Raw genomic sequence first — 21,713 nt, 5'->3', positions numbered from 1 at the left:
TGAAAGATCGCGGTGGCACTTTCGCTTTTTCCATGCTCGTTTCGCGACAAACGCCCACGAGTTCTCGTTTCGACGAAGGAGCCAATGAGAGGGGCTCGGGTGTCGGTCGATTCCGGAAACGGGAGCACGGAAACCGTCGCGTCCTCGTTCGATAGGGATCGATCGCGGCAGCCGAGGCTCGCTCGTGTTCCCCGATTTTCAATTCTGCCGCCGAAACTCGGGATCGTTTTTCCCGCATGATCCGCTCCGTAGTTTCAACTCGAGCGATAGGCTCTTGGAAAGATCGATTCAGTCGAACGACACACCCCGGCGTGGTTTCCTTTATCAACGTCCAATTGTTGCATGACGCACCAGCGCGCACGAGAAATTGAATAATGACGTGGCTATGATAATTACCTGGCGTCCAGCGCACGTCTTAGACGGATATTCTTAGCTGCGCCATTATTGCTTTCAACTGGAACTTTTAATTAGTCCTGGAAGCGAGCTCGCAAGGTATAGTTTAGACAGCTAGACGCGTTTACTTTCAGCTAACATGTTTACTCTAACCTGTCCACGATTACGTTTCCATCGGGAGAAAGTTCGCGTCGCGTTTACCGCGATTTATCGAAAGTCTGCTGGTGATAAAAAGGGGTGTCTTTTTTGGAGGGTGTAAAAGCTACTTTAAGCTTCTTTAATAATCCAGATTAACCCGAATAGGCGATCACATCTTGGTGCTCCGCGTTCCTTAAACTAAACTTTCAAATTAACCATCATTATCAGCCCCCGCGATATAAAAAAGAATTCACTAGCAACCCGGATGCTTTAGTCGCTAATCAGCGCAGCAATCTTCTTCCAAGCGAAACATTCTAATTCGAAAGAATATTTCTTTCAAGAGAAATCGAATCGTTTCAAGTGGAATTCCACCGTCTGAAGAAACTCCTCGAGCAGAGTCCATTTGTCCCCGTTGCGCGAGGGAAGAAAACGGCCTGGAAATCCCGTGGATATCCGAATGCTGTAATAGCCCCTTCAAAGACTTCTGCTTAGAGCGTTTGCGGGTCTTCGGTTAAACCAATGTTTCCCCTTAACGAAGTAAGTCGTCGACGGTCGTTGGCCCGCAAAGGGATTGCTCTTTTCCCGCGACGCCTCGCGGCGAAGGAACGGCGACGGGGCACGAACGAAATCGGCAAAAGCGGCGGCGATTCTTCGTTGGCTTTTACGATTAACGGCTACCGCGCCGCCGTCAACGCGGGTAATCGTTTTACCGTCCAGCCGATGGCAGCGAAGCGACTTTTAATTAGCACTTGCGCGATAGTCGTTGCACACATAGAGTAATAGGGGATATTATCGAGGAGCATTGCTACTGGTAATCCAGCGATTACCTCGGCAATTGCATAATTCATCTCTGATAGAACTCCAGGGGGACTGCAGGGTTTTTCGAAAGCTTAGATTAGTTGGGGATATGGTTAACGAGAACAGGATAAATCCACCGAACAAAGGGTTGCCTGTAATACAGGCAACAAGCTTGACGAAGTTTAATTAAACCTGCACGAGCTTGGTTTCCTTTTCATTGAATCTGTTTTCTGAAAAATTGCCCTGAATCTTCTGGAACTCTTGCGCGGATTCAGAGTAGTGTGTTAAGGTTCTTGGGAAGTTGAAAAAAAAATCCTAGTTTTGGGGGTGTCTTATTGGTTGCTGAGAGGAACACTCGCTCCATTTCGTGTGAACACGTTGAATCTCAGCTGTGACGAGCCTCCCGGACGATTTAACTCGTTGGTCAATCTGGAAACCACCAAAAACCAGCGCGATCCAGTTAGCCACTATTATGTACCTACCATAGAAGATCGTACTTACGTATTCGTGCTACGCAGCTGCCTGTATGTTTAACTACTTACGACTCTGAAATAACGGTGGCTTTTTACTGTCTATTTCCGAAATGCAAAATTTCTGTTCAAACATTTCAAGTAGCTTAATTAAGTGGAAATTCCAGTGTTAATAGCTGTTATAAATTTACAGCTGTACAAACTAATCACTAAATATTAAATATCAAGCAGAGAAGAAGTGCCACGTTTGTTTACAATTTCTACTTCCAAAGTGCACAGTTCTATGGACAAGTGACACAGCTTTTTCACTTCCTAATTCCCTGTACCATCGTCTCCGTCTGTATTGAATATTTCTATTAGCGTTCGATTCGAATCTGCCCCGACTGTATTCAGTGTACCGTAGGAATGAAAGTTGCACAGCACGAGACGTCGAGGAAAAGTTGAATGAATTTCGGCCAGCTGGCGGGCCCCGTTGATACGTTGACGCACACACGGCCGCGGGAGGAACGGTAGTCGTTAATTCGTCGAACGTTTCGCTTTATCCGGCGCGCGGGCCCTTTTGTGCATCGATTTATTATGCAATTGTGCGGCCTGGCTGCCGCCCCTTTTCATCTCTCGAGGGAACCAAGGGAAGACCGTGAACTAGCTACGGCACTGCCGCATTACGCGAGGGCTTCCCCACGCGAATCCTGGGCTAGGATCCTCGATCGACTTAACGATGTTAACCCCTAACCGGTGACGCGGAGTCTGGAAGACTCCTGCACAATTGTTCCACCTATATTTTCCTTCTTTTCATTCGACCTTGCTTTACAAAATGTCGCGTCACGAAGACAGCTCTCAGTGGCGTTTCAAATATGTAATAAAATCACTAATAACTCCAGTGTATGTTGAAAATAAATTTAGGCCTGACAATGTCAAATTATTAAAGAGGAGTCTGTGAGATTCCACCTCACCGTTTACGACACAAAGTGGGACGTCGATTAAGGGTAAATCAGTTAAAAAAAATGAGCGAGACAAGGCTGCAAAAAAAAAAGGACGCATTGAAGACTCTTTGCCGCGTTTTAATGAATATTTCACAAGTGATTAGAAAAGTAGAATTTAAGAAGAAAATTTGAATAGTGAAATGCATCGCTTTTATTGGTCGAGATAATAAGCTGCTTTCGTGGAATTCGATGTACGGAGCGGTTTTCTTGGAAGGGTTCACGGGCAAGCGGCGTCTTCATTTGCGTCCACGATCGTTCTGCACTTGCACACGGCCATCTCGAGGTTAAGGTTCATTGGATTAATTCGTTCGATCGTTTTAATTGGCTAATTCGAGGCTGAAGCACTGTGGCTCTAGCGCCGATCTAATTGCACGCAGCGAATCGAGATAGCAAATCAGATGCTCCATCGCGCTCGCCCACGTCTTTCCCCGCGGAATCAGAATTTCTAATCCCGGTGTCTCGTTGGTTTTTAAATGGCCGCGAAAGTTCGCGAGGATGATTCTGAGGTCGAATTTTTTCGACCTATTTTTATAGGACGTTGTACAGTGAAATTAGATGACAGAGAATTTAATTGCAACTCGTCGATACAATTATGGAGGTTGTTTGTTAAAATTTCAAGGATGGCGTGCTTGATTATTCACCCCTCAGGCATCCGTGCGATGCAAAGTAGACATTCCTCGACGCCTGAAAAGCGTCTCGCGCTAGTAGACACAGCACGTCTTACTGTTAGTCAGGCAGGAGAAGAAACGTTTGTTTACATTCGTTCACACCTTCGCCACGGCGACTGTGTGCGTGCAGAGGAACGAATTTCTTCGCCTCCCACGCGAAACGTGTTCTACGAAACGCAATTACGCGGAGTAACGTGAGAATGTCAGGGCGAAGCAGGAAAGCTGATTCGTACGCGATTCTGTGTGACGTTGCTGCGCTGGAGTCGGTTTACTCGCTATCACACCTCTGATAACCGCCTCAAGTAGGTACATCTAAGAACGTACAAGCAATTATTGTAGAGTAGAATTTGGACCAAGTTTACACCGGTGCACTAACAAATGCTGTCTAACGTTTACGAGCCACAGCGTCTTGAATTTTATCAAGGCCACGTAATTCACAATCGACCACAGTAAGATCGTTAATCTGTCTAACAAGGGGAGGCCGCGACATCTGGGACACGGATTTTGATAAATCTCATATATATTGTGGTGTAGGTGTAGTAGACCAATATACAGTGACTCGCATTAATATTCGGACACTTTTTAAAATCGCCTAACTTTTTTAGAATTGATAGATCTTTAAACGTTTGTAGCTCGGAGCAACGTTAACCGATTTTGATGGAATTTTAGGCACGTATACAACTTACTGCAATCTACAAACGGGTATTTTTTGAATTTTCATTACAAGCTCACAAAAAAAAGTTTAAAAATCGACCTTTACTACTCTTTTCGTTATTCCGACCAAATAATTTTTTTTCTCAAAACGACGAAACGCGTCAGTTAGCAAACTAATCCTTCTAGCTTCTCAAAAAAACTCGAGTTGTTTGGACCAATTCTAAAAAAGTTACGCGATTTTAAAAAGTGTCCGAATATTAATGCGAGCCACTGTATGTCTCACATGTTGGGTCCACTGCCCCAGAGTTTCCGAAATATTAATGAAAAAAGATGTTTATGCATTGACGAACAGAAGCAATAGCAAAGTTTATTGTATTGATAAATAGCGGCGCGTGTAAAGGGCAGGTCTCGCACCGGAACTTCCACCGGTGGTTCGATTCTCACTGGGATAATTTTTTTTCTATAAATAGTTGTATTGTATAAATATTTTCCACTGTTTTATTCCTCAAAAGATAAAGTACTATTTTTGCATTCTAAAATACGAGATTTATCGTAAAAACAAATGAAACAATAAAATTCACGACACCATGCACATCTAATAAAAGATGTATGGCCACAGGCACATTTTTTAATTGTACAATTAGTTTCTAGTGGATATTACATTTAATTTGAAAGAAAATACGTCACCTACGCGGCTTATAAGCTTACTTATAAACATACTTTTTTATTAATATTTCGGAAACTCTGCAACATATATGAGATTCATCAAAATCCGTGTCCCAGATGTCGCGGCCTCCCCTTGTAAGACTAATATCGCCACTTTTCCCCGCAATCGGTGTCGGAAATCTGCAGCCGGTCGGTTGAATCTGACACATCCCCGCATCCTGAATGGTTTCGTGCGTTGCATCGTTTATAAGGGAGGCGAGGTTCATCGACCACGAGGAAGCTCGTAAACTTACACGGTGACGCTCGATTACGATCGTGCTCGACGATTACTTATCGATAATTTACCGCATCTCCCGTTACGCGGGCATAATTAATACCGCGCGGGATCGATACGGAAGGTTTCGTAATGAAAATCAATCGCTCGCGCGGCGTAATTGCGTTCGACGCGGACCAGATACCGATTGCGTAATGGTCGCGGAATTGGATCTTCGTGAAATGGAAATGCTGATTTAGAGACATTCCCTTCGATCCTTGGTGGACTTCGATGCTCTTCTTTAGTGTAAATACCTCCTGCGATACGCAATATGAAACAGTACCTGCTGTGATTTTGGTGATTTGCACGTGGGAGGTCTTGAACTGGGGAGGGATAGCTGAACAACTAAAGTTAAAACGGGGAAGCTAAAGGATGAACTGATGTATTCAGAGCAAAAACGGACTAGCCCACATTGGAAAAAAAAATTGTTTACAGCCTATTGAAACACATTGTTGCTACTAACTCAATTTCGCTAAAAATGCGGGTCAGTCCGTTTTTGCTGTGAATGCCTCAAGCGAAGGTATCCTTAATCACTCAGCCACGGCGCACCGCGTACGGAGATCGACTACTGTATACTTTTCCACGGTTAAACAATTGCTGACGTTCGTAGCCGAAACTCACACAACTCTTCAAATAATCCACTAACACTCTCTCCCCAGCTCAATATATTAACACCACGGCGACACTGTTAATTCCAAGGGGGAGTCACGTGCCCAAGATTCCAGAAATGTAGCCGAAACTTTTCTGCACTTATTTGCTGGTCCCTTTATTAAATTCCAATAGAGACCTTCGCCCCTAGAAGACTCTTAACATCCTCGGCAACAGCCTTCAGCCAACTTGGTCCCGCTGATGCGCGCGTTCTTCTCGAGACACCCGATAAAACGGGGAAAGAAACTACGCCAGGGAATCTCGTGGGCTGTAGAGGGGGGCCCACTGGGTGTAACATAAATAAACTCAATGTCCCGAAGACCTTCCGAAGCAGCCAGCCGAGAATAGACGAAAATCCAATTTTAAACACGGAACCTAGATCCGCGTGGCGCTCGCCAGATTGCGAACTATCGTCAACAAAAGCACAGAATTTCTTTGCTAGAATGTTTGGTGTCCGACGAATGATCGCTATCTGATAAATTATAAACCTCAGGGGGATCAACGGAGACGGGGCGAAACTTTCGTTCCTGGAGTTTCTAACGCGAGAACTCGGACGATCCAACCTCTCAGACAGTTTATTATCAGTGGGTAGCAGCGGCGGGCAGTAACACACGTGATCCACGTTTGATCGTGTGGATAGCTTGGTGCTGAAGACCGACTAGTGAACGCGCGCACGCGAGAAGACCCGTATCGAGACACGCGATCCAATTCCTTCAAGGTAAACGATGTCAGTCAATCCCCGCGGCCGATACACGTTTTCCTCGTTCATCGTTCCTGCAATTTATGCAGCTCTTCCGCCTCCGTTTTACGTACAATTCCTGGGAGAAAGCCCGCTCGGTGCTGAGCCTGAGTGGATGCGTCAGTAGTATCAGTCGATCACTGACTCGTCCGGGTAAGGGAGCTTTCTATTCGCTGCAGACGCAGCTGTGCAGGCGCACGCGTGCAATTCTCAGCCTCCTGGCGTGAAATTCGTGGCATCGGGATCTCGCGAGGATTATTTGATGGTCGATGTTCGATAGGGGTGAAGGGTTTCGCGGTACTGATAGCCAATAGCGAATCGCTGGACGCCTGCCAAAGTGACGTATGCAAAGCAGTTTTCCGCCACGCGGCACGCATTAGTGTGTCATGAATAATTCTAGGGCGAAACGTGCGGGACGTAGCAGTGTAGTATTAATGAATCAAGCGCGGATCTACGTAGGAAGCACGCATATATGCGCCACTAATGAGTCACTTGCAAATCTCCGGGCACCGTGATAGTACGTTATTGAATACGAGCTTCGATAACGCGGGATGCCATTGAAATGGGAACAACTACGTTTCTCGATCCTGTCATTAGAAATTAAACTCCGTTTGAAAATCTCCTCCAAACTCTTCTGCCACCTCCAAGATTGCTTAAATTTAAAGTTTAACTTTGCATTTGGTGGAATAAAGAAGAGAAGACCGCGTGCATAATCGATTCTCCCGCTAGGTTATTCGGAACCGTGGGAGAGGAAGGAAAAGTCGCGTCAGGTAGCGCGTTCGTTTCGCGGCTTCCGAATCAACGAGCATTCGCGTCGGCCGCAAACCACCGTCGAAATTCAATTTCCGGGATCTGGATCGATGGTCGCATCGCGGCGATGGCCCGGTCAAAGGAGGAAAGGTACGGCTCTGCGGTAGAACGGCGCGGCGCGTTCGCTTCGAAGAGCACGGACCGAACGCGCTCAAGTTAAACGACCAATCTCTCCCTCTTGACCCAATTCGTAAAACGCCCTGTGCGTGCCACGCACGCGTGACGTCACAGGTCTCCTCTGTGCGTGAGTAACGCGCGAGGGTGCGTGCAAGGCCAGCCCGCTGCTGCTGCTGCACATAGCCACCGACCAGCTGATACTCGCTTCTCCGTGTAGCCACGTTGCTGCGCTTGTCGCTCCGGATCGTCGTCTCCCGCGAATGTGAGCAAGGATTTGGGGATGGTGGCTGTGAAGGGTGGATGAGTGGATAGGAAGGAGGATGTAGGAGAAGGTAAACCTTTGAAGTGGGGATATGCAGCTTTCTTCTGTAAAACCAAGTTGCTATCGCAGTTGGTAATTGTCTGAGGGTACGTGGGGGTATTTAGAAGGGATGATTTCGTCGATGGGTGTCCTTAGTAGGTTAAGAGGAGGAAGAATGGACAATTCCGAACGTGGAGCAAATGGTGCAGCTTTGACTTTTAGATATGCACTTCTCTTCCGTGCAATCGCGTTGATGCACTTGACGAGGTATTTCGCAATTTCCCATAAACGTGCGAAGGTATTTGGACGGTAAGGGTTTGTCGATAGCGGCCGTGAGTGCAGGGTTGGTAGATCGAATACAATCGCTACGAAATAAAACGAATGAGATGGACCTTCTCTTCATTGTACGCCTCCCAGGTTTCACCCTCGTTTCAACTACACCCTGCACCCTTGCAATCCACTTATTGGTTCTCGACCAGGACACAAGACATCCCGCATCGTACGACTGCAATGCACAATTGATGGATTGCAAGGATGGGACAAAGGGGTGAATGATGGATCACGTTGACTCAAACACTGCACGGCCTTCCATTACCTGAAACTGTCTCATACTCCAAATACACCCCCTACTGCGCCAAGTGGCATTAATTTAAAGCGAGCGTAATATCCGAATCGCCTTATACGTCGCGTCCGCGAAACGAACGTTTATCAAGCTAACAAACCATCAAAGCCATCGATCACTCCACCCGCTAAGGGTGCACAATGCACGCGCAACATCGTCGCCTCTAATAAGCGGGATCGCTGCAACTTCTCCCGTAAGTTCGTCGATGAAACTTCGTTCCGCGCATTAATTACCCTAATTGTGTTTTCCTTCCGCCGTCAGAACGCGACCGTGGCTCCTGAACGTGCCCATAGAGAGCGTCGTTCATCAAATTTTCATTTAACCGGTTACACGCCGTGCAGACGAGAGACAACTTCTCCACTTCGCCATTGAAATTTCATCAACCACCCGGGCTCCTAAAACCGGATAACGCTCCGTTACCCCGTAACGCCTCAAAAGTACAATCTGAATTCTGAAGGGGGAAAAAAAAACGCCACCAACGCGACCGCCGCCCCGGCGTTACTTTCAAAGCCGCGTGGAATCTTTTTAATGAAAACAAAATGAGTCTCGGCAAGTTTCGCCGGAAAGCGGCAGATGTTCGTTAGGTTCCGCCGAGTCGCCGGGCTGCAAAGTTCACCCAGACGACATAATTGCGAATTAACAACCGTCGCCGAGGAACACGGCGAGAGGGAACGGGCGAGGCCTCGGTCCCGCGCTCTCCCAAGCATTCCCAGTTACTTCTGTCCGTGCTTTTAGCGGCTAACAGACCCAGAATTCGCTTTTGCATATTTAATGGGACGAGGGCGGGCCGACAGAGAGCCGCTTTTGCCTTTATACAACCGATGAATGCGAGGATCCAGCAAAGCGCGAAGTTCCGCTAAGTTGTCCTATTTTTAACCCGCCTCTTCCCCGCGTTACATCAGACGCGTGCATCGCGGCCCGGTCGATCCTCGTGTGTGAGGGACAACCTCGCGATAGATACTCTCGGTTCTTTTCCCTTTATTCCGTCATCCCCGCGAATTCGGAGCCTCCCAGTTCTCATCGCCTGCTGGTCGTTCCATTCGTCATCTCGTCAGTCCCGGGAGACCGGAGCTCTCTAGCTGTCCTGGCAGAACTTATGGGAAAAGTTGGACATTCCTGAAATCTAATATCCAGCGTTGAAACGCGGCGCGCTGCTCGATATTGGAAGAGCCGCCTGCCAGCCTATCTGGAATACTAAGGTGTAAATTCGCCTGGCTCTCCTCTGTTCTTCGGAAAGTCGTGGCTGAGCCGCAGTAAACTGTAATAGCAGCCAGGGAGCACCTCAGAAATCCTTCGCTCCTAAGTAACTTGAATCACGCGGAGATATATTTTTGGATAATGAGGATTTGTTGCACCGTCAGATTGTGTTAGATTAATACATAATTAGCTGTTGTTTCCTTTTTAACGGGCGAGATTCGGCAAAATGCTGTTTTAAAATCCTACCCCATCGAGTCACTGCGGTACGAAGCATATACACTCCCTTACTTTCGACAAGAGTTACGGAAGCTCGAGAAGACACAGTGGAATCTGTATTATTAAACGCGGAAAAGGGGAGCAATTAAGTTCGCGTTACGTGCCACTCTTAAGTGGGTCGTTTCTCTCGGAGCGAAATAAGAGGGAGGCTGTTCCGCAGCTCGCAGGATGCAGGGAACGAATGGCTGCCCTGGCGTTCCGTAAACGAGTGTAAATATCAGTTAGTCTGCTCGCGTCGTTTGCAAGTAATTCAACTTCGAGTGGGCGGGGGCTGGCCAGCGAGGCAGTTTGTTTTCCTCGTCTAACAGGTGGAAGGGCGGGAGGGCAGTTGGGCAAAGGGTGAGCGAGTTGGGATTAATATACCCTTTCTGTCGGCAGGGTGTAAGCCAGACAGTGGTCTCTGTGTATGCGAGAGCTCCGAGCCCTTTTGGGGTGCGTAATCTATCGCTTCGAGAATATCACTTCTCTATCTGCTCGTCAAAGGAACAATATGTTCCCGAGTCCTTGTATCCACAGCTAAGTACTTGTGCCTACAGGCAAAATATCTCCGCGCGACGCTCGAATCTCAAAGGACCAATCTCTGGTCGAAGAAGCTGCAGCTCCGATGGCACGCTACAGACATCTGCCGACGATACATTCAAATCGGACGGACGTCCTCGTATCCACCCACTCGATCCCTGCAGAGACAACTCTGCGCTCGAAGAGAGGAACGGAGCAACGGGAACTCACTCTCACCTTGCACGGCAGGTGCATTTCAATGTACGTGCAGAACTTCAAAGAGGATTCAAGGAATCGAAAGAACTGTGAAACAGAATTGCATCCAGAAGGAACTAACGATCCAAACGGAGGAGCTTGTATTCTCATCTCGATGCCAGTATTCTGCCACGCACGTCCGTCAACAGGACACGCGATCCCAATGGCATTTTAAGCTGTAAGCTACACCCATTGTGCCATCTAGCCCGTCAGTGGAAGAATTAACCAGAAGGAAGCTTCAGCGGCGGAAACACGATATCCTCCAAGCTTCGGTACCAACCCGAGAGTGCCCCGCAAACAATACACCCCTGCGCCAATGTACACACATCCCACTCCCAGAAACGCTCCGCCTCCCCCCCCCATCGGTTCTAACAAAACAGCGGAACAGCAACGGAAAGTTCCTGGACGTTGCGAAACGAAGGATCAAAAGGGATTGTGGCGGCGCGAGTCGACGTCGAAGGGAAAAACTCGAGGATCAAGATCCATCCACCCCCGGTGGCGCCAGGGTGTCCGCGTCGAGGAGCTGAAAGGGTGTGCGTGCGGCGTACACGCACGGCTCTCTTTCTCACCCTCTCCCTGGCTCTCGTAACTCTCCGGAACGGCGGAGAGTAGGTGGCCTGGTTGGGTATTGATCCGTGACAGGGGCGGAAAGGGGGGGGCGGACGCGAGGTCGCATGCGCACCGTCGGCGAGCGGCATCGTCCTCATCGACCCGCGACGCCCGCTGAAAAAAGGGAGAAACGGAAAGCGGAACGCGCTGCGACTCGGTGCGACGGGGGGAGGCTTGAAGGGCTGAAGGGGCGAGTCTGTGGATCAGAATGGTACGGTACCATCGATAGGACTCGCGCCTCGGGCTGCAGACGCTGCCCCGGGCCGATTTACGTCGTCGGGCTCGAGCTTCGTGCTGCTTCAAGAGGATATGCTGCTGGAACACGCGACGACGTCGGCGCCGCGCTCGCCAGTCGTCGAAGGACGACTCTGCGGGCAACCATCTCAGCAGAGGGGGTGGGCCTGGATGATCGATGAGCTGGGTGCTCGATCATTTTCCTGTAGCTTTGCTGCTTGATCGAGTCTTTCGGTGATTGATACTCCTTTGGACTCGCGAAGATGTGGGGAGCTTTTGAATGTCGAACGGAGGCTCGGGTATCTGAGATGGGTTTCGTTGATGGGAAGTCGGAGGGGATGCTCCGCGGCAAGTTTCCGGGTTTCACGAGGGGGGAACAAATCGCTAGGAAGAAGTACGAATATTTTCATAGAAAATACAAGCTTTGCTGGGTTACTACCCTGTCTACGCGTGGATTCTGGGAACTACTCCTTCACTCCACTCTATCGCATTTACTCTATTCTATGAAAACCGAGCAAAAGTTAAATGAAAATAGACCACGAAATTACCTGGAGCCCGGGGTGCAAAGTTCCTGCTGGATTGATCCTTGAACTGCGGGATCTCGTAACCCTCCCACTTCCTCACCCCCGGAACCCTGCAATAACAAAGTTTCCATAAACTCCGCGCCAGCCGTCCCGCCGTTATTGAATAACGCCGTTAATTCCGTGTTTGCCGGTTCCTCGTGAACTCATAACGATGACGCGGAACCTTTTCATCCGTCATGCCCCCGTCACATCCCACCCTGCGCCGGAAACCCTCCAGCCGTTGGCGCGAAACGAAGTCGAGTTCTCGCGGAGGATCGAATTGGGTTAAGCGCGGCTGACTTCGTTAGGATTTCGAGTTAACCCGTCGCGTCCCTTGGAGCCCTTCCGCGTGCGTCTTTCACCCCTTGGCGGAAGTGGTAGTCGCGGGGACGGGGGACTGGTTACGCAACTCGATTAAACACAGTTTGTCACGTCTGCCGGGGTTTGAAATTCACCCCCTTCCTCGCGTCAGCAAGAACAACGGGGAATGGAAACTGATTTCCATGGCTGCGCTAATGAGGCGGCCAGCCGGCGCACAGTGGTCCGAAAATCTCCATATCAAGGAAAAAATATGATAACATCAATGTGAAACCTTCAGTTCGTACAAAATTTGATATACCGGGGTTTTCGAGGTCGCTGATTACAAATCTGAAGTCAAAATTACTAAAAACAAAATGGCTAATCCAAAGCGAAACAATAATCCGCGTTAATGGTGTTTTGAGAGGTACAGATACGGATAGGTAAGGAACTTAAAGTCGGGGACGATTCGTAATAAAAATAAAACTGATAATTTTGCGACTTGTCAAAAAATATGTTTCAAATTTAAATAAAATACGGGAAAGGAATGTAATTATGCACATGTAATTAGTTTTGGAATAATTTGGTGTAATTAGTTTTTTGTAGGTGTACATGTAGAAGATATATAAAAGTCAACAATGTTTTTTTTTTTAACAGAATCACATATTTTTTTAAGGCATTAATCGAGTCTATTCGTCATTCTCTATTAAAAAGTATAACCTACTGACGTCGAAAAACTATCAGTTTAGGAGATGTTTGTATGTCAATATTAATGATTAAATTAAAATATCTCCTAAACTAATAGTTCTTCGACATAAGTAGGTTAATACTTTGCCATAGAAAATGACTAACTGAATCCAGTGATGTATTAAGAAATATATGATTCCGTTTAACAAAACATCGGTGACCTTCGTACTCTATGCGGCCACATATAAAAAAAGTAATTACATTAAAGTATGGCCTCCCATGAACCATTCAATTTTTATCTAAAACATTTTGCGATATTATGAAAAACGAAAGCAAGATACTCCAAATACTGATAAAAGTTATAGAAAAAATGCTCCCGACACCAGAGCCGCAGGTTTACGCAGCTAAAATCTCTTTGTTTATGTACTCAAAGGTATAATGCACCACTAGTATCAACTCTTACCTTGACACTAGCTGTCGCAAAAAAGTTATGTCTAATTAAACTTCGATTCTATTATTAAAAATACCTCTTTGTTCATCTTGTGTCCTACCGAAATCAACGAAGGTGTCACTGACTTAAATTCATGTAATTAATTTGTTCGGTATAAACACAATCAAATTACAAAATTGCGATTTTTTTAAATTTGCAGATACTTTAAACTCTCCACTTTAATGTTGCAATTTCCTTACAAGTTAATGGTACTTACAGAAAATTCTTGTTGCTTCTAGTGCTTCGACTATCCTACTACAGAATTGTATTGCAAAAATTCTGTGTACTTAACATTGAAAAAAACACTTTTCTCCTCTATTCAAACCACTGTGCGGCGACCTTTCGTTCGCTCGTAACTTACGCGCGTTTCGAATCGCGCGACGGGAATGAGACTTTAGTTCTTCTCGCCCCGGCGAATTCTCCGATCGTTGTATTCGCGGGGTGACTTCCCGCCCCGTTGTCTCGCGTGTAATTGGATTCCGTTGCCCGCGCGGGCTGAATATTCGCACCCGACTCCTTTCGTCGTGATTGCATTACGAGCCTGGCGGATGGTCCGGAATACTTTTCCTACGGGGCCTCGCCGCAGAAATTGCAGACGCTTCGAGCACCGGCGTTCCCCGGTTTCGGCCGAACAGCCGTGGCTAGCGAGCCGGCGATCCCCTAGACTCGCTTTCTTCTCAATGAAAGCCCTCGTACCCTCGACCTTAATTCGACCATTACGATCCCCATTGTCTCGTCCAGCGAGTCGCAGGTATATACGTCCGATGGAAGCTGATGCTCGCGAAAAGAACGCTAATGCTGAAATCAGTTGCAGTTTGACAAACGGTCGTCCTGCTCTAAAGGTCTTGGAAGACAAGTGTACACTCGAATAGCGAACCTATGTTTAAAGTTATCATTGATAGTTCGATCTACAGAATCTTCGAGAGAGCAAAGCCTCAGCTCGCGATCCTTTCACTCGCGCCAACCAACTTCGAACATCTTCCACTCACAGAAACCCAGCCAGAATACTCTTGCGCTAAAAGAAGCCTAGCCGAAACCTAGCATCAAACATCCACTCCCGGAAACCCAGCCGCAATCCTCTCCCCCCCACGCTGATGAAAACCTTTCTATCTTCTGCCGCATAGAGACCCACCGCCGAGAGTTCTCGCTGGAACTCGAAGAACCAGCCTCCATCCGCTAAATGAGCAGTGGGTCGATCAAGCTAGCCCGAGACGCGGCCTTATCGCGACGCTTTCCTGCCCGACAACCACTTCCGTTACCGGCGCGAGTCCCATGCCGCGCGCTGGCGCACCTATCGCACGCCTGGAGCGCGTACGCTTCTCGTAGGTCGAACCGCAGCCGCTGGAGATTTGCATAAGGTCGATCGCGTTCATCCTGCGGGCTTTATCGCGGTCTAGATTGGATTAGTCTGTGCGGCGACGACAGCCCTCCCTATCGATCAGGATTTTCGAGGATTGCCGCTCGGAACCATCCCCAACTTCCATCCCTGACCGCTTCATCGATCCAGCTGCCGTCCTCGCGGGCACGATTCTGCGTTCGCACCGTGTAATCTCTTCGCTGGTCACCTTGCTCCCTCTGTTTTCGAATCTGCTCACGCTGTAGACTGAGGATTCAGAAGGAATCTGCAGCTAATTCTCGGCGTTACGGTTCTTGTGAAACGCTTCTTTAATAAGTTTGTTGCGCTTTCTGTTATATTATACATACACTGCCGGAGATACGTTTTGGGGCATCTGCTACATTTGCAGAAAATTTTATAATTGGTGTAGATTGGATACTTTTCACTGTATTTAATTTATAAGACCGGATAAAGGAAAAGAGTGACCCAAAATGAGGCCCTTTTTAGCCTCCTTTTGGTCCCACGATTTTGAAACGGAATTTTGTGTCAAATGATACCTTACGATGAGACGTCAATCGCAACGAATTTTCGAGTTTAGGTGACAAGTAGTTTCTGAGATATGGAAGGTCAAAGGAGTGAAAATTTATTAATGCGTCAACCCATACGCTTCGATGTACGAGCTTCCATGTCAGTCCGATAAATAATTTAAACAATTATTTCCATAGGTTTTTCAATTTTCAAAATTCACGGAAAAAAATAAAAATCATAGAATATAAATGAATGTGTACTGTGTGCTTTTTTAATATATCGCACACCGTGTTGAATCAGCCATTGTGAATTTTGAAAATCTAAGTTCAAATTCATTGTTAGCAGTCGGCAAAACTCACAATGGCCGATTCAATATGGTGGACGATATTAAAAAAAGCACCCACTAACACAATCATTTATATTTCATGATTTTTATTATTTTCGTTTTCGTGAATTTTGAAAATCTAAGTTCAAATCCGTTGTTAGCAGTCAGCAAAACCCCTGGAAATAATTGTTTAAGTCATCGGACTGACATAGAAGCGTATGGGCTGACGCGTTAACGAATTTTCACTTCTTTGACCTCCCATATCTCAGATACTAATTGTCACCTCAATAAAAAATTTCGCGTGATTGATATATCATCATAATTCAGTTCCAAAATCGTGGGACCCAAAGGAGGTTATTTTTTGGGTGGTCACTCTATGGTAGAGTTCTCCGATAAATTTGAAAGTGTTTCATAATTATCCCACAGAGGGTAGGTAGCCTACGTAGTATGGTTTACTACTATTTCTGAACGATGGTGGTTGTTTGGGGAGTGAAGCGTGGACGTTCAAGTTCAGTGACGTTTGTGGAGAAAGTATTGTTAGAGTTAAAAGGGGGAGGATCACGAGTGCTCTTGAATAGCCGCTATTCAAAACACTTGCAGCTCACCGTCCGATCAAACGACTTCCCCAAATCGATCGAGGAACGAGAAAGGAGCACGCGAACGGAGCTGCAAGAATCGTTAACGATCCTCAGCGTTTATAGCCTTAACCCTGGCTCGTTTAACTCGCTGAATAATTCGTGGTAATTCAATATTCCAATGGTGGAGCTTCGATTAAGTCGCAGCCATCTCGTTGGCTGGCGCGAACCTTGCGTCGGAATGCGTTCACGATTAGATAAAAGTGTCAAACGGAGAGTGTCGAACTGACTCGAGCCGACTCCTACGAGCTGGCGCAGGCCGTTGAGAGAAAAAAAAAAAAGGAAGATGAAGAGGAAGAAAACACATCGAATGGAAAACGTAATCTCGCCCGCGCGGTCGGTGCGCGCGCGCGTAAACGCGACAATTCCGCGACATTATTATCTCTCGTTGATCGTCACACGGTGCTCCCGTCATTGAGGAAGCACGATTATGCAATTTCGTTACGTACGCACCTCGCAGACCAGAGGCACATGCACACGCATCTGACTACACCGCCAGGAATGTTGCCGTTGAATCAACGAAACCACACCGCAGAATCACCGTCCACGTCCTTCTTTTCTCTGCGGACAGGGGAATGAAATGGAAATGAACCTTAGAGAATTGAAGAGAGCACAGAAAATTGGACTGCAGGAAGTTTGGTTTATTAACAGCTCGACAGCCACAGCTGTTGGTAGCAAAATTTAAGCTCACAAATTTCCCCAGTCTTAGGATATTATAAGTAGGACAGGAATCTTTAAATACCTAGTAGAATTTTATCGGCGACAGATATAATAAATATATTAAAATCCTTTTGCTAGTTTCAGATATTAAAATCTGTCCCTATGTTGCATCGTTACGGATGCTTCTGTAGGTGTCTTTTAAGGGTAGGTTTCCCCGGTTGCGAGCGTTTATAATTCGTGACCGTTAGCCTGCCGAATAGCAAAAATTCCTTACGGTGATCCCATCGAGTTAACTCTGTCTTTCAGACCTCACTCTGCTTTTCGTCCACCCTGTGGCCTGCACAGTGGTCTCCTAGAAGGAGATTAAATGCTCACTCCATCTTGCTTGGTTTCAGTGCTGCTACAGAGGAAACTCTGAGGCGCAGCGCGTCAGTTGGACCTTGTATAAACCGACAATATCTGTAGGTGTCTTTTCAAGTGGCAAGTATGTTAGAGAAAGTGTCTTCATTTGCCTCGGTGTCGATTTAAATGGATATCTAATTGCCGAGCCCAGTGCGCGTCACGAAATCTTTCACGTTCGACCGTGAACCAGAGACGTCTGTGAAATGGACACTTGTATCAATCTTAATGCGCTCGCATTTTATTGGAGGAATCGAATTTGCTCGTCAGGGTTGCGGGGCCACGCTCGGAGAGGGCCTAAAAATCGCAGCTAGAGCAGGCCGTTGAAATATCGGTCATGCGGCTCGGCCCGAGGGCATGACACAGAGGCTATCTGAAGCAATTTATTTGGACGAAACGAGAGCTGCCGTCGACACACACACCGCTCGTTAAAATCCAGTTGACAAACGGCCGCGCTGCTCTGTACCTTTGTGTCTGTATCATTTGGATCAATAGAGAGCGATCCTCCGCGCTAGCGACCCGTCGCGGCCCTACGTCCGGCTCCATTCCGCTCCAACCCTTTTTCGTGGCCCACTAGACACTTCCGTGCGAATTTCTGCCGGTCGTGGAAACCTCGAACGGGGGAGTCGCGGGGTTGGAGTCTGAGGGGGGCTTGGATTACCCGAAAATGTCATCCTTCATAGAGGATCTTAACAAAAGTGTGGAGCAATTCTTGCAGGACTACTTCTTGGTTTTGCTGTGGAAATTTGGAAAAATATTTGAAGAAATTGGGGCAACCCAGCTATTCGTTATCAAACACCAGGGGCGCACACGGTGTTTAATCTTGCGGGGGAGTCGAGTCGAACGGATAGAAATATTCTGAATGCAAATTCGATTAAATTCATTAGGTGATTATACAAGTTTATTTAATGAATATAATTCAGTTCTCTTCCCTTTTGACAAAGCTCCTGAATTACTTGAGTCGTGGTTACATTAATCTCCGTGTTCCTTTTTCTTTCGCGGGTGCACATTTGTCAATTAACTTCTGTATCGCGCGTAATGTCAGCAGGTGCTGGCAGCGCTGTTAGTTCCATCGTGACGCGGTAAATGTTTGTGTTCTGGGAAAAAAGTGCGAGCCTCGAGTGGTCAGCGCGTTGCTCCCTTGAATGGGCGAGAACCACTGGCCACGAGCCAATCTGTTTCACTTATTTTCCGCGACACGTTCAAGATTGGAATCACCGTTCCGAGTCGACGAGAGGTCGAGACAATTTACTGCACTGCGACTGGCAAAATCTTCTGCATCTAGAGTGACAATTATCGCATCGCGCGCACACGTGCAAGGAGGCTAGCGATCGATACGCGGAGGGACATCGCGGAAAACATTGAATCTCGCTAAATGCAAGATGGAGGCGGGAGTTTTCGGCTGCGACGCTTTTCCGATAATCGAAAACACTACAGTAGTATAGGTATATTGCTCTTAAACATCTCGTCGAAAGAGAAGCATACTCGAATCGATATAGAAATGAATTATTAACCTTTAGAGGACCGGCTGTTTTTCGCAAAAATAGTTTTCAAATTTATATTTATATATATATTATAATATTATATATTATAATAATTTTTTTTAAGAAATATATAATTTGGAAACTTAATATATATATTTCTTTTTTTCGCAAAAACAGTTTTCAAATTTATATTTATATATGTTATAATAATATAATATATATATAAATATAAATTTATATATATTATAATATTATAATATATATATATAAAAATATAAATTTGAAAACTATTTTTGCGAAAAAAAGAAATATATATATTAAGTTTTCAAATTATATATTTCTTAAAAAAAGAAATATATAATTTGAAAACTATTTTTGCGAAAAAAGCCGGTCCTCTAAAGGTTAAATGAACGCAGCTGAAAAGTTACTAGAAATTTAACGCAACTTAAACTTTCCTGTAATTGAATAGGGCAATACAAGTTCTTCCTCCCTTCTAAGTTACATCGAGAATTTCAGTTCCACCGTGGCACTCGACTGTGAAATCACACGCCAGTTGAATTAATCTGGACGATTAAGGGGAGGATAGCGAAAATTCTTGGGCTGATAGTGTAATGTGATCTTTCAGTCAAACGAGCTGAAAATTCGTTTGAAAGTTTTAAAGCTGCGAAACATTTTCTATCCCTGGTTTCTCCCGATAGTTGTAAACAAGCATGAGTAATCTAGCGGCGATCGATGAATCGAGCTCGTATATCTCGCTTCACGAAACGAGGGGTGCGACCCTCGCGAATTCGTGGCTTGTCGCCGACTTTCTAAGGTTTGAAGCCACCGACTGCCCCCCTGTGAATAATACCGGGGCTTTTAGCGGCCCCCCTCGTTGATACGTCGTTTGTATGCATCGAGGTATCCGCGAAAACAGTACTGCGCCCTTTACTGTGTCTGCGGGAATACGCGATTTGCCGAGCGGTGCCCGTATTCCGCTCCGGGAACGGTAACAGGAAACGGTGTCGTCTATTTTCATGATAGCCACTCCGACGATATTGGAGATATACGGTGCGCTGTTTTATACGGAATGACTCACAGGCCTTTTCGTACCAATTCAGGAGAATAATTCTGAAACCTACTCCCCCAATTATGGCCATTTTCCTGCGTCGTCATTCCATTAATTCCTTTACCTCTAATTCGAACACTGTGCCACTTAAAATTTCCAAGTCTACGCTAATTCCAAGTGCAATTGCCACGTGTGCCGCGGATATTCAAGTTGAAATACCAAAAAAAAACACTTCTGGGAAAGCCCGTGCTGAACGACCGTAGACACCCACAGGAAACATTTAACGGAGAGTGACTTTAACTTCAACATCCCTTCCCTCCAACTCCTCAGCTGCAATTTCCTGCGAGATCGATAGCTCGGTAAAAAAAAAGTGCCGTAAATACAGTGCCGAAGATGGGGGAAAAAGCAGAGGAATTAGCGAGAGAATCTCGTGGATGCACGCGATCAGGTGCGATCCATGGGGGCATTGTTCAAGGCCACTGTCGATCACGGGATACCTTGAAGCGATTTCAGTGATACGCCTCCATTGAAACGGCACCGGAAGCGGTCGTTATCCAAACGCGAGCGAGCCGAGCGCGACTGGCGAGGTCGCTCTTGAAAATTAGGCTCCTGCCTGCACCGCGATCTCACGTGTTCGATTTACGCTGCCCACGTGTTTCGAGAAGGTCGACCGAGAACGCGTTTCTGCGTTCCTGCACGCCGATTGTGAGATGTTACGAGGGAATTGTGCACGCGGCACGCGAGCACGGAGGTCCGCTCGCATCTCGAGTTGCGTCTTTGCGGTGTGCGAGGGATACCAATTACAAGAGGAGATTCTCTGCGAAACTGTATATGTAGAAAACAAAATCCGAACGTCGCTGAGAGAGTCGAATTATTCTACTCGCGGCGAGCGTAATAGCTGATGAGATAGGAGCTCGTAGGTTAGGTGTAACAGCGGCTCAAGTACGGTGAATATCGTAATAAGCCATGCAGAATTAAGGGGTCATGCTCAGTCAGGAGGCCGAAAAAAGGGTGGTCTTTGGAAATTTTTTACTCAAAAGCTGTAGCACATTTCTCAAAAAATCTTTTTCCCTTTTAAGCATTGCATCTAGTACCGTGCATCGTATTTTTTTTGTTTAAAAATATTTATCGATAACTGAGTTATTGTCTATCACTCGAAGGTTCTCTAAAAATAAAGGCTTCTGCGGTGACCACTGCTGCTCGAAAGTCGACCATCTAAAATGAAAAATTCAAAAGAATTTACTTATTATATTATATTATCTAGTATTCGAACGAAGGTTTCTTCGAAATATTGATTTGGGAAAAAATGGCTGATGTTTAAAGTGAAAGTTTCAATTTTTATCATAAATCTTGCCTGATTTTCGTCAATTAAAAGAAAACTAAGCATCGGATAAAAAAATCCTTTCGAGTAAAAAATTTCCAAAGACCACCCTCTTTTCGGCCTACTGACTGAGCACCCTTAAGAGACCTACGCAGACTCTTCTCGAAGAGATCTGAAATCTAGAAATATCGAGAAATCACCAAGCATCGTCCAGCCCCGCGAACGTACGCTCTTTGTTTTTGAATTTTTTTATCTCGACTCATTGTGTCATGTTGATTGGTATTTTTGTTTGTATTTTTTATTTACGATCATCCGTCATCTCATGTTTTTTTTTATCATACATTTTTTACAGCATGGCCGCTCAGATTCGTACAGGGTCGCCACGTTACCCAATATTCGCGACGACAACAAAACGGCCGATGGGATGTTCAAGGTATTCAGGCAGGAGGACTTCCGGTCCAGCCAAGTGACACTATTTTACTCTCGTAACAGTTTCGTGGCTTTGCTTCGTCGATGACAGGGATCTATCCTCGATTCTGCGAACTCATCTT

The 21,713-nt window shown here is 46.3% G+C and overlaps 1 protein-coding gene across 9 annotated transcripts in view; it reads left to right on the top strand.

Annotated features, from left to right (window-relative positions):
- Atpalpha (sodium/potassium-transporting ATPase subunit alpha) overlaps positions 1–21,713 on the top strand; it is a 111,374-nt gene that overhangs the window by 68,978 nt on the left and 20,683 nt on the right. For 6 of the 9 annotated variants that reach the window (XR_013085189.1, XM_076810793.1, XM_076810792.1 and 3 more), the window contains exon 2: positions 21,515–21,595. The exons of the other annotated variants lie outside the window; for them this stretch is intronic. Coding sequence is in view for 5 of the 6 variants with exons in the window: in XM_076810793.1 (XP_076666908.1) it covers positions 21,515–21,595 (81 nt within the window). In the remaining variant the exon portion in view is untranslated. The remainder of the gene's footprint in view (positions 1–21,514; positions 21,596–21,713) is intronic. 9 annotated transcript variants of the gene reach the window in all.

This window comes from Andrena cerasifolii, chromosome 4 (genome assembly GCF_050908995.1).
Source record: "Andrena cerasifolii isolate SP2316 chromosome 4, iyAndCera1_principal, whole genome shotgun sequence".
NCBI lineage: Eukaryota > Metazoa > Arthropoda > Insecta > Hymenoptera > Andrenidae > Andrena > Andrena cerasifolii.
The sequence above is the reverse complement of the archived record's forward strand: the minus strand, read 5'-3'. Positions and strand labels throughout refer to the sequence as shown.